The 13201-nt window shown below is 45.2% G+C and overlaps 1 protein-coding gene across 2 annotated transcripts in view; it reads left to right on the forward strand.

The window, feature by feature from the left end:
* Positions 1–12141, forward strand: part of TDRD5 (tudor domain containing 5) — a 38777-nt gene extending 26636 nt beyond the window's left edge. Inside the window, exons 10-18 of one of the 2 annotated variants that reach the window (XM_037145523.2) lie at positions 1031–1243; positions 1768–1834; positions 2772–2972; positions 3464–3622; positions 5210–5371; positions 7329–7511; positions 8281–8421; positions 9796–10006; positions 10751–12141. In XM_037145523.2, coding sequence (XP_037001418.2) covers positions 1031–1243; positions 1768–1834; positions 2772–2972; positions 3464–3622; positions 5210–5371; positions 7329–7511; positions 8281–8421; positions 9796–10006; positions 10751–10998 — 1585 coding nt within the window. In that variant the 3' untranslated portion in view covers positions 10999–12141. The remainder of the gene's footprint in view (positions 1–1030; positions 1244–1767; positions 1835–2771; positions 2973–3463; positions 3623–5209; positions 5372–7328; positions 7512–8280; positions 8422–9795; positions 10007–10750) is intronic. The other variant, XM_053663719.1, reaches the window with a different exon arrangement.
* The last annotated feature ends 1060 nt before the right edge of the window (positions 12142–13201 follow it).

Raw genomic sequence — 13201 nt, forward strand, 5'->3', positions numbered from 1 at the left:
ACACGGGGTATATTGCCACACTGCACTTTTAAAAAATGATTTTATTTATTTATTTTTAGAGAGCAGGGAAAGGGTGGAGAAAGTAAGAGAGAGAAGCATAGATGTGTGAGAGAAACATCAATGTGTGGTTTGCCTCTCACTTGCCCCCAGTGGGGAACCTGGCCCACAGCCCAGACATGTGCCCTAACTGGGGATCGAACTGGTGACCCACAGTCCGCAGGTTGGTGCTCAATCCACTGAGCCACACCAGCCAGGGCTCTGCACTTCACTTTTTAAAAAACTGTGGTAAAATACACATTAATTCACCATCTTAATCATGCATACTTTACTTTTTCTCACATCCCATTGGCCAGAACATAGTATTCACCTAGCCACATCTATTAGATATGAGGGAGCCTGGGAAATCTGAATGCCTACACACTCGGTTAAAAATAGGGATTCTAGTTCTACAAACTAAAGAGAGAAGAATGAAAGTTGGGGGACAACTAGCGTCTCCTTCATTCAGTTGGAATTAAAGTCTTAAATCGCAGAGGGGATGCAGGGTCTGAATTAGAGATGATTCCACTTCCACATGGAATCTAAAGAAGTAAATAAGGACCACACAAAATAGAAACAGACTCTCAGATACGGAGAACAGGCTGGTGGTTGCCAGGGGGAGGAGGTTTGGTGGGCTTGTGAGAAAGGCGAGGGGATCGAGAAGTAGATACCAAGTGATCATGGGGTTGGAAAGTACAGCATAGGAAGTGAGGCCAGTAATAGTATAGTAACTGTGTATGGTGCCAGGTGTGTACTTAAAATATTGGGGGGATCACTTTGTAAGGTAGATGATTTGTTTAACCTCTAAGCTGTTCACCTGAAACTAATAGTAAATAATATTAATTTTTTAACCCCCCCCCCCAAAAAAAAAGAAGAAGAAAGGGCTTTTAATTTTTTTGGCTTTTTGCCCAGACTTTCTTGCTTTCAATACATCAGTAAAATTTATCTTTAATTTTTCCTCCCCTACGGGGTTCCACATTATGGAATTCCACAGGCGCTGTTACTCCAATCAGCTGGTTTCCGATCGATACATCATGCCAGAACATTTTGTCCACCCGGGACATCTCTGTTGTGTGAGGATTTCGGAGGATAAGTGGTGGTATCGGGTCATTGTCCACCGAGTCCTCGGGAAACAGGAAGTCGAAGTGTTCTACCCCGACTTTGGCAATATTGGAACTGTCCAGAAGTCCTCCCTGAGATTCCTCAAGTGAGTTAACAAATTTAATAAGGACAACTTAGGTTTTGAATCATAATGTCGAAGCTCTGTGGGGTTAGGATCTCTTTGTTTTCTCTTCCCTCCTTCCCTCTGTCCTTCCCTGCTTACCATCCCTTGTTCTCGGTGCAGACTTGGCGAATGGTCATTTAGTTTTGCACATGGGTCATATCTCTTGTGTCTTCTTTCACACGACTGTGAATCCAAAATGGACCATGAGACTGAACTTCAACCTCTTACTAAGAAAAGGTTTCTTTGGGTTCTGCTACGAGTTGCATTGACATAGCATGAGGCTAACAGTCTTCCTACCTATATTTTAACAGCATGCTTTTCAAAAACCACTATATTTTATCATTTTCTCTTAGATGGCTTGAAGTGTTAAGACACTGATTTAAAATGTGTGAACAAAATACTCTGAAATGGTGTGAGTAGCTGAAGTCAAGAAACGAGTTAGAAACCCCGAAACATGCAGTTTGAAACTATGGTTAAATATTCATGTATTTGATGATCTGTTGCAGGTGCTGCTACACAAAGCTTCCAGCCCAGGCTATTCCTTGCTCTTTGGCTTGGGTGAGACCAGTAGAGGTGCGTGTGCCTGTTCCCCCTTAACCCGAAAACACCGGATGCCAGGAACAGTTCTAGGTTCTCAGGATGCAAAAGTAAAATCTGGGGTGAACCCTCACAGGAATCATTGTAGATGACAGGGAGGCAGACACATAGGCAGAGGCAGTGGTACTGTGTCGTATTTGTCTGAGTTTTGACATGGTGTGTGGTGGAGGTGAACGAGGAAGAGCACGCATCTCCGTTCAGGGTAATCAGGGAGGGCCCCCTAGTAGAGGCGGCGTTTGAACCGCTGTGAGGGAGGATTAAGACTATAACAAAAGAGAAGACACTCCAGGCAGAAGGACAGCAGCATAAGACATCTCCAACTTGAGGAGTTTGAAGTGGCTCCGTTTTGAAGTGGCTCCGTTTGGCTGCGTAACAGGATGAGCTGGAGCTGGCTCAGGACGAATGTCACCAGAGAGGTAGACAGGAACCTGATGTGGGGTCCATATTTGCGCTCAGGATGAAGGAAAGTAATTTAAAATGTGATTGGAGAAAAAATTTATATTTTTACCTGGTGAAAAGCTTTCATTTTCAAATATTCAGTAAGATTACTAGACTAGTTCTCTTTCAGGAACAACTAAAAATTCAAGATAAAATATTTTTTAAATGTGTCCAAAGCTATCAAAAAACTGATGAAGAGAGTAACAAATTATCAAGCCAAAATTAAAGGGAAAGTGGGAACTGTTTTTGCTGTAAGGGTATCTGCTTGTCAAGGCAGATTCAAGCTTTGGTTCTGATGCTCTCGCAGGTCAAAAAGAACAGAAATCGTAAGTGTCCTCCAGGGTAGTGGTCTCGTTTTTTATGCTTTATTCTCCCACTATGATCTCCAGTTCATCAGGAATTCATTTTTGCACCTAGTTTCTGTAATCCGTGTTTCCGTGTATCACATGACTCTCCTGTCTTGATTATGTTTCAGGGATACTGGACATCCACAGCTATTTTGCAGTTCCAGAAGTTGTGCGGCTTGAAGCCGTTAGTGGGGGTAGTGGACGAATACATCGATGGGATCCTCAACATTTTCCTCTGCGACACGTCCTCGAACGAAGATGTCTATTTCCACCACGTCCTGAGGGCAGAGGGCCATGCCATTGTGTGCCGAGAAAATGTCCCTTCTAAGGTGGGCGGTCTGGGTGTGCTCTGCAGGTTGGCTTGTTTAATCTCAGCTCTTCCAGAAGAGAATTGAATGAAGAAGGGTATTTGATTCATTCTTTAAACTTAGAGATACCTGCGAGATTCCTGCCATCTTCATTTTTAGACGACCACACACACACACACAAAAAAAAAACTGCGTTCAGATTACTCCTTTAGCCTGAGAATACTTATATTTTAAATAACTGGTTGAGAATTTACCCCAAAATATTGAATTCTCTCAGGTATTTTTAGAAAAGAAGAACACTGTCTTATTTTGCAATTATTGATAGCAATGGCTGCATCCCTATTAATATCGATGTTGATAATTTTTGTGACTAGAAAGAACTTTCAATGTCGAATTTTTTTGACTGTTAAACTTTAGAAGGTAATACATTTCTTCACTGTTTGAAAATTATGAAATGCTAACGTTTCACCTTTCTCTGAGTAATTAACCCTTCCTCCTTTATCTTCTCCTAGGGTTTCAGTGAGCTCAACCTGTTAGCTTTATACACGAAGCCCAGCGCCGGGCTGGAGGATGCTGTCTTGACAGAACTGGCCTGTCCCTCCCAGCACCACTACTTTAAGGAAGTCCAGGAGATAAGCCCGAAGTCAAAAGAGGGCTATTTATATACTCCGGTAATAGGTTTTGGCAAATACGATGAGAATTTTCTTTAATGTTAACATTTAATTAGGAGTTACTATATGCCAAATACTGTAAATAGAACTTGAAGTATGATATATTATTTAATCTTCATAAAATCCCTGTGACATAGTTACTGTAATTATCTTCATCTTACAGATGAGAAAACTGAGGCTTTCCAAACATAGGACGTGATGTTCGTAGTTACCTAGGTTTCCCATTAACTGCTGGTTGAAACCTGCCTAGTCATGCTCCCTCCTCTACGAGTTCTCATGCACTCAAGTCCATGGCCGCCTCTGTGCCATTGTGACTTCACCTGCGCCGGTCCAAATGCTCCCACTTACAGCAATAAACACCTCACTATCATTGTTATTACTATCCTAGCAGCAACAATAAAAATAAACTCACACTGTGTGGCAGGCACTCACATGTCCCAGTTAATTTATCTGCACAGTCCCTTCACCAGGTTGGTGCTTCCCTACCCCCCTTGAGATGGAGCGCACAGTAAGGAGTCAGTGAGGTGTTCAACCAACGAACAAATAATCATTTGAGTCTTATATTCCTGGTGACAGCAAGTACTGTCAAGAACGTAAGGGCGTGTTCAGTTGGAGAGCCAAAAAAGTGGTTTCTTTGGACACAATAAGGACACAAAATACTATTTTGTTTAAGTATGTTTTGTATGTGTGACTTTAAAAATTATTGGTACGATTGCATTATTTTAGTAGACACTTACTAGTTAGTAGAAAAGGGAAAGGGAGGCCACACTGACTACGGGAGACCACTGCGGCATGTTCAAAGCGGTGTGCGGATTTTCAGTGTCCCACTTACGTTACAGTCAATTGGGCCTTGTCTGGCTTTCTGAAGCCTGATTTCTTCTTAGTCATTATTACTCGATTAGAACAGTTATATTTCCTGACCCTTAAACAGTGAATTGAATTCAACCTTTAAAATTTTTAGAATATCCTATTGTCACTCCGTTGACGTCTTCAAATAACCACGGTCCGGGTCCAGTCCTAAACATGAAATAAAGCCGTCTTTTTGCAGAAGAAATAAATCTTAACACTCCCCTATTTCATCCAGCCTGTGTTTTAACACATGAAGACTCTCATATGCTGTACACACACCCCAGCCTCTCCCCACCTCACTCCCTGGACTTCCTACTCTTCTCTTAAGCATCCCAGCAGTTTGCCTTAAATCCTTCATTGCGTCTTCTCAGAACTCCCTTCTTCCCCGGCTCTAGTTTGGTTCTGCTCCGTGAGGGCCCTACAGTCACGGTTGTTCTATGATTATCTGGTGGTGTGCTTCCTGCTACACATTTGAGATCTTCTAGAGCTGGGACCTGTTGCACTCACGCTTAAATTCACGGAGCCACCCTGCACACATTTCATAACGTGCTAAATAGATGTTTGTTGGTCTGAACTAGTTTAGCAGGATGGGAAGGCTGGGTCATGGATAAAGTTAGGAAATAAGGTAGCAATTGTCAAAAATCCACCCCCCCCCCAACCCAGAATATTGGCTTGTAGATAGATTTTGGTAATATCATTAGTATAAAAATAAAATAATTTATTTTTTGTATCTGCTAGCAGAATATTAATGATGAAAAGGCTGTCATTGACCTTAAATATGAGTCAGAGAAGCCTTTAAAGGATTCCGAATGCAGCCCTTTGAAAGCCCAAGATAAGAGCTATAAGGAAGATGCAAAGTGCTCCATCTCAGAGCTAAAGGATCTGAAGGAAGAGACCGAGGTAAGAGAAGGAAAGGCAGTTCTTTAAAAACGTGATTGACATGATCCAAGTAATCTGTACGTGGAGGGGGCTGGGGTGAAAGAGCCCGGTAACCCCGCTGCCTTCAGTGCAGTCGGAGCACCGCCCAAAGGTGAGACACCCCTCCTCCCTCACCAGCCGCCAAGGCCACAGCCCAGCCACAGCCCAGCCACAGAGCCTCCATCACAAAACACCAAGGGCGCCATCTGGCTTGGGAGCATCGGCTGCTGTCCCACCGTGCTGGGCTGTCTTCAAGAATCATGCAGGGATTAGAAACTAGTAGTGAGAGAGAGAGAGTGAGGAAAGCCCATCGGGAAAACCGTTGACAGCTTTTTTGGAGGACATATTTTTATTTTAATTAAATGCTTATGTGCACGTAGCTTAGGGCCCCCCACAACTCCTTCCCCTGCATTTCCTGTCTCAGTGCAGTCATTTCCATCTCTCTTAGCTACTGCTTTTGGATTTGATCTCTATTTCTTTCATTAGATAAAACATGCTTATGTTGTGACTTCCTCGTTTTTCAGTTTTAAGTGTGTGCGTACGGACTGCCCCCCACCACACACATGCATCCTTTTCATCGCCCCCCTCCGCCCCCCACCCTGTCACCAGTGCAGTTTTTAGACCTCCCATTAGCTCGCCGTTCAGTGTCCGTGTTGTCTGGACTCTGTAAGTGCCATTCACCACCAACTGGTATGTTATGGCAACTTTTCCCTCCCTGCCTAACTTTTATTCTTTACTGTTAATGTTTCTTTTTAACTTAGCATACAGTACAGGTGACTCACTTCTGGTGTACTGTCCTGTCAGCTTTGACACATGGATCGTTTTGTGCTCCACCTCGATTTTACCCTGGAGAAGACCCCCTGGTCTTTCAGGAGGAGGAGGACGTACAGTTTCCTGGGTCCTTGTGATGGGGCAGCAGGGTGGGGAATCTGGTGATCGGGCTGCTGCTTTTTTTCTTGCATTTGTTATTTTTATTTTTCTTTCTTTTTTTAAAGATTGTATTTATTTATTTTAGAAAGAGGGGAAGGGAGGGAGAGAAACATCACTGTGTGGACTGTGTGGATGCCTCTCACACGCTCCCTACTGGGGACCTGACCTGGCCCGCAGCCCAGGCATGTGCCCTGACTGGGAATCAAACCAGCGACCCTTTGGTCCACAGGCCGGCACTCATTCCACTGAACCACACCAGCCACGGCATTATTTTTCAATTACAGTTTACTTACAGTATTGTTTTGTATTGGTTTCAGGTGTACAGCATAGTGATTAGACAGTCATGTACTTTACAGTGTTTCCCCAGATATTTCCAGTGCCCACCTGGCAGCACACATAGTTACTGCAGTAGTATTGACTCCATTCCCTAGGCTCTAGTTTACACCCCCACGACTGTTCTGTAACTTCCAGTCTGTACCTCTTAGTCCCTTCAGCTTTTCCACCCAGTTCCCCCCACCCCACCCCTCTGGCAGCCACTCGTCAGCTCTGTCTGTGAGTCCATTTCAGTTTTGTTTAGATCCAACTGCTTCTTACTCACTTTCAGTCAGTGCTTTTGTCTCCACTTCCACCTGACCCCTCGTTCCAAAAACCGTGTGCACCGAGTTCTGCACTCTCGTGGTGTCAGCCGTACGCATGTGGGTCCTTCTCAGTTATTCCCCCTGCAAGCTTAGGGTCCCACGTCCCAGGACCGCCCGGCCCGGTCAGCGTCCCTTCTGCTCTCCTGTGTCCAAAATGCAGCTGGTGTTTTCTCCTCTGTTCTCTTTGACCTCGAGTTTATACCTATACTTAAATCTTTTTATTTTATTTTGGTGATCTTTCGGGAGGGAGGGAGTAAGAAATTGTGTATTCAAACTGCAGTCTTTACCTGGAGTCAAGAGAAAATGGCAACCCTACATTCTAAAACGTGCTCGTACAGGAACTAGAACGCTTGTGCTCTGATGCCTTCCAGGACGAGCTCCTCACTGGAATGCCGTGCCTGGAGTCAGTGACCATAGGTGACGATGTCTGGGATGAGAACTGGCTGCCCTCGCGAGCTAAGGTGGGAATAGGCGGTGACGCTGCCTCCCACGGACTTACCTCCGGCCACGGTGGAAAGAAGCCGCACCAGTCACATAAAGAAACGCCAGAGAAGGTTAGACCCTGGGACATGGAACGCCAGTCACTGCTGAAAAGAAAGAAACGTAAATGTCATTGTCCACAGCTCAGGAAAGCTATATATTCTGGAATTCAAAGTCATTTCTTAGAAGATAATTCAGAACAGCACGTTTTCTTTCTAAGGTGGTAGCAGTGGGGGGGGGGTAGGATGAAGCAGGGATGAACAAACCGTGGACTCAGCCTCTCCCACCCGTTCATGCGTTACGGTTTTTGTTGCGCCTTTGGCATCTGGTCAGGCCTCAGGATCTATAGACAAACTGTTTTCCCTGATGGCATTTTTGTTGCTTTCATCTTGTAATGTAACTTATGGGTCTCTGCAGTGAGGACATTTGCTACTATTGGTCCTAACTACACGAGTGTATGTAAATTTTAATGAATGTAAAATTTTTAAATGACCCCACTGGTTATGAAAAAGACATGTCTGCAGTTAAGCGACTTCTTATAATTTATGCCATTTAAATACTAGATGAGCGTGAAAATCATCTAGCGGTGAAAACACTATAGAAGAAAATACTGCAAATAAGCCACATTTGTTTTTATGAGATGTGTTGTGTTCACGGGATTTTGGGGTGCTGGGCGTGGCTCTGGAATGTAAGGAGGGAAAGTCACACTGATACAGGAGGTTACTAAGTACCTTTTCTGGTTTAATGTGTGTCGCCCCCTGGCCTTTCCCCTGCGCAGGTGATCCTCTGTGTGGGCTGCGTGGCCCTGTATCTCAGGTCATTGTTGCACTTTTCTGTCGGTAGGACTGGTGTTCTCCTACACAAGATATATGGGATGATTCATGTCAGCCTTTAGGCTTTGAGAACAGAATGCAAGTCCAAGCTCAGGAACCAGGAGGACTGGGCGCTCAGGAAAACAGTACCGGCACACCCAGGATTCAGAAGGTAAGTGCTGAATGAATGTTATTGTCACAGGTTGGCATGAGGAAGCGTTTGCATTTTTTTTTAAAGCAAAAGTCTGGTTAATGACCTCTCCCTCATCATTTTGTAGAATGCATGTACATACAATGTGTGTTGGTTTTTTAAATTTCAGTGAACCCAGTGCAGTCATTCATCTCTTCAGAAGAAGGTCCTGAGCCTAAAATTAAAAGATTGATTAAACATCGGTGTTAGGGATGAGCAGGTGTTTTTGTGTAACTTTGCTCTAAGTTTTAAGCTCTGTGTCTGTCCCGCATCTAGGCCTGTTTTCTTCTTTTCTGTTGGCGGCGGCAGACACACTCACTGGAACAAAATGCATTTGTTTCTTGCTTCTCAGCTGTATTGTGAGCGTCCCGCAAACAGAGGACAGTTTGTGTGAATCGTGACACTTGACCACCAGGCTTCTGCACTTGTGTTAAATTTGGCACTCCAGCCCTGGCTGGTTAGCTCAGTGGATTGGGTGTGGGCCCGAGAACCAGAGGATCACGGTTGGATTCCCAGTCAGGGCACATGCCTGGGTTGCAGGCCAGTTCCCAGCAGGGGACCCACGAGAGGCAACCATACATTGATATTTCTCTCCCTCTTTCCTTCCCTTCCCCTCTAATGATAAATAAATAAAATCTTTAAAAACTTTTTGGCACTCCATTCGCTTTGCCCAGATTCAGCCTCTGTTTGGGACATTCGTCTTTTTCGCTCCCATCATGGCCCTTAATACTCCATTGAAGAGGAGCCCTCCTTGGCTCCTTGGTGTTGCAGTGAAGGCCCGACCCCACTGCCACCTGCAGCATGTGCCCTGCTTCCCTAACCGGGGCCTGCGAGCTCCTCGGGACCCGGGTCCTGACTTCCTAGGGGGCAGGAGTATGGGCTGGACTGTTTGTATCTCCGCCTTGTCATTTGTTGATTGACCTTGAATGACTTGCTCCATCTCTCCGTGAAAAGCACTGTACTGAGGGAAAGAAGCTGTAGTACACACACAGAACACCTGACCAAAAAGGGGTCGTTCCGATATTGAAATGAAGAGACACATGCAAGTGAGCCTGGTGCTGGGGGTGGGGGTGGGCTCTCGTTCCTGCTACTCTCCCTTAGAGCGCCCAGCAACCCGCGGTAGGTACGGTGTTTGCTCCTTATGTGTGTTCACTAAGTGTTTTATGAATGGGATTGATAGTTGCTAGGTTGGTGGACTTGTTTAGAGAGTATTTCAGTTCTTAAAAGTGAGATTTATTTATGATATGAAAATATTCGCCTTGTTCCTAAGGGGAAAAAAAACAAGCTTTCTTTATTCCATTATAGTAATAGTTACTTTTCATGCTTTTGCCTCATTGTCCCTGTTCTGTTCCGCAGCAGCCACAGTTGGAAGGTTCTTCTGATTCTTCTGCGTTGCCCGAGCTGGAGGACTTCTACGTGTCCCTTGTCCAGTCCCAGCAGCTGGCCGCCGGGAGCCAGGGCGAGCCTCCGGGTTCCCAGACGCAGCCCGGGCCGGCTCCGCGCTCTGCCGCAGCCCTCGATGGAGCTCCCTGCGCGGTGGATCCCCCAGAACGGCGCCCCGGTTCGGGTAGGTTTTCATACAAATGGACGAACCCAGTGGCTCGCCACGTGGCCGAAAACCTCCTCCTACTCAGAACGCAATTGGAAAAATGCCGACTCCAGCATTCGTCTCAAGTCGTGGGGGGTCAGTTCTTCCCTCTCACTTCGCCACGCTTCTTTTTTCCTGCAGTTTGGGGAGGTACACGGTGCTGTGAGTGTTGCCAAAGGTATCCGGGCCCCATGACCACCCCGCACTCACGATGCAGGACGTTTCCATCCGTCGCCAAGTTGTGTCCGTTCCCATCCGTCGCCAAGTTGTGTCCGTTCCCAGGCAGCAGTTATCCCTCCGCGCGCTCGCTGGTGGCGCATGTGACTTTTCCTCTCTAGACTTCCACTTTAGGGGAGTCGAGCGTGTGTAGTTTTTATGTATGAAGAAAGTGGATTGTCCCACTTAGCAAAATTATCTTAGGGATTCAATCAGGTTGTTGCCAGTACCAAAAGTGTGTTCCCTTCCTTGTTCAGAGGGCATTTTTCCTCTCTCCTTTGCCCTCATCCACACGTGGATTTATTGCATCTTAGGGCCCAATTCCCCACCCTCATTTCCCCTCCGTTTGTTGCTTGGTTTCTGAGTCTCATCCCCTGATTGGCCATTGGTAACTGTCACCACCCAACAGAAGGTGGCCGGGACCCGTGTTACAGAGACTAGAAGAGGAATGAGAAGGCGGAGAGCGTGGGGACCCCTGAAAAGACCTGTGCTTTCTCTCTTTTTCAGTGGAAAGCTCTCCCGGGAGCCTAAAGAATGAAGACTTTTCTAGCAGCCACGCTCTCACCGTGTTCACAGATACGAGCCATGGAGCCATGGACCAGCTTTCTCTGATTTTGTCTCCTGAGCCCCAGATTTCTCAGAAATTCTACATTCCTCGAAGCACGGCCACCGCAGCCTTAGGAGCTGCTGCCCGCTTAGCCACATCCAGGAGCTTCCTACACTGGTGCCCCAGCGTGAAGAGGACGGAGGCCTGAGCGGGGAGCAGCAGGGAGCCCGCTGCTTCGGCTTGGGCTTGCTCAGGCCCAGGCCGGGAGGACTAACTGAGAAAAGAGCAGTTTTTGGTGGCGGGGTCCTGTTCTCTGTGTTAACAGTCCCGTTTGTTGTGTAAGTGTTGGTTTCTGTTGTTCATCTAAATATTTTTATTGACAGTGTTTCTTATTCTGTATAGTTTTACACCCTTCTTTGATGTAGTTAACGGAGCTTTTATTATTTTTTTTATGTTGCTATAAATGTTTTTCTTGTGCCTATCATGACTGATAAATGGAAACTGAAAAACCAATGTTTTGTGATCCATATTGAGTAAGATAAAAATGACCTCGTAGCCCTATTTCCAAAACAAGGATGCCCAAACTTTAAAGCTGCTTTTTCTCTTTGAAATCTTTTAGCTCAGAGAAAGAATTCAGGGCTCGAATTCTTACCATGATTATTTCTTTGAAGTTCTGGGAGCAGCAAGGAAATCTATACCTGCAGCTTTGGGCATATACATACTTTTACATTAAAAATAATTCAGCCGCCTCTCAGTATCAGGCAATACCTGGGAGACTAGTAACAAAAGTAGAGACGGATTGTTGGAACTCAGCCGAGCCGTCCCTGCAGTCCTCACGGTTCCCAGGAGCCTTCGTGTGGCCGCAGTTCGACAGCGGCAGGTACACATTTATGTAATGTGGTCTCTGCAGCCCGCTCGCATGACACCTTACATGACGTTCTGTTCAGCTCATAGTGTAAACCATCAAGAGAAAAGAAAAACCTGAAAAGCAAAATTGAGCAACGTAAGTGGTATTAATTTATCTGTGGTAAAATACTAGACTTCCCCCCCAAATTAAAAAACCCAACACAGAAACACTTCTTAGACATAAAGGCAGAGAAATAGGTGTGACTTACTGGCCACTGCATGTAACTAGGTCCTCGCCCTCCCGGTCTCTCTCCTGTGGCCTCCCATTTCCGCACTGAAGGGGAGAGTTGCCCCGAGTTCGTTCTCTTTTCTACAACAAGGAATCTCCCCTCTTCCTTCTCAACTACGTAACCAGCGAAATGTCCAGTGAGGAAGGGAGAGAGATGAGAGTGGGTATAGAAGTGCATTTAAGTTTAAAACCTTACTGGTTGAGACTTCTTTCTTAGGAGTAAGTAATCGTGAAACAAAGTTAAACCTAGAGTCTCTAAATACTGATAGTTTTTGGTTTAAAACCCTTAGAGAAAATGTGTAATGCAATACAATTTAAAAATCTAGATTCACTTCTAATTCCAGTTATCTCTAAGAATGACGATCTACCAGTTGACCAAAAAAAAAAAAAAAAAAAGTAATCTGGAAACATCAGTGATAGCTGACCCAAAAGAAGGAACAGGTTCTCGTTTGGATTTTTTGATGACTTTATATCAGACATTTTTTTTGGAGAGGACGTTGGACGAGTTATACGGAGGGTCAATAAACTGTCAATACTGACAGTTAAACAGCACAGTTTATGGACTGGAAAAGCTCTGTCTTTCATACAGATTTGGGTAACTATTCACAATTTGTTTCCGAAGAAGAACATTTATTTTGGAATGATGCATCTTAGAGTTCTTCTTTTAAAGAAGAAACCAAGTTTGAGTAACAACGTCACTTCACCTGATGGGCAGTCACTGGGTTTGGGGCCAGACAAATCCGGTAGAAGCAGTTTTACATATTTAGCAGATCAAATTGTGATCCACCTTGTTAACAGCACTCAGCTACCCCTGGAGACTCTGCAGGTGCCAGGCCCCCTGACAGGGACGGAGTTCCCACTTTGCCAGTGAGAGGGATTAGGGGACCCCTGTGTGAGGCTCTGTCATAGGGTCCTAACCATCTGCAACAGGCCCAAAAGAGGAGGCTCACTTAGACAGAGGCATCTCACACTAAGTATCTGTTAACACACTACTTAGTAATTAATAGTTAACTTTCTATTTGAGTTAGCAGAGGAAGAATGGACCTGTGAGAGACATGTGTATTCGGCCACCTGGCTTTGACTAGGAGAGCCAGTCTGCCCATCTGTTTACTTACCTTCTCCCAAAAGGCCGTCTTTGGTAGTTATAGCATCGAACACATTTAATAGATTGTTTGAAAATGAGTGATTAGGTCTTTGTATATGGGCTGGAACAGCAAAAAGAAATGTTCAAAAGATAGGTAGATGATCTGTGGTTTAGAGTTAAAGTACACTGTAT

The sequence above is a fragment of the Artibeus jamaicensis genome, unplaced genomic scaffold, assembly GCF_021234435.1.
Source record: "Artibeus jamaicensis isolate MK-2021 breed Jamaican fruit bat unplaced genomic scaffold, CSHL_Jam_final contig_327, whole genome shotgun sequence".
Taxonomy (NCBI): Eukaryota; Metazoa; Chordata; class Mammalia; order Chiroptera; family Phyllostomidae; genus Artibeus; species Artibeus jamaicensis.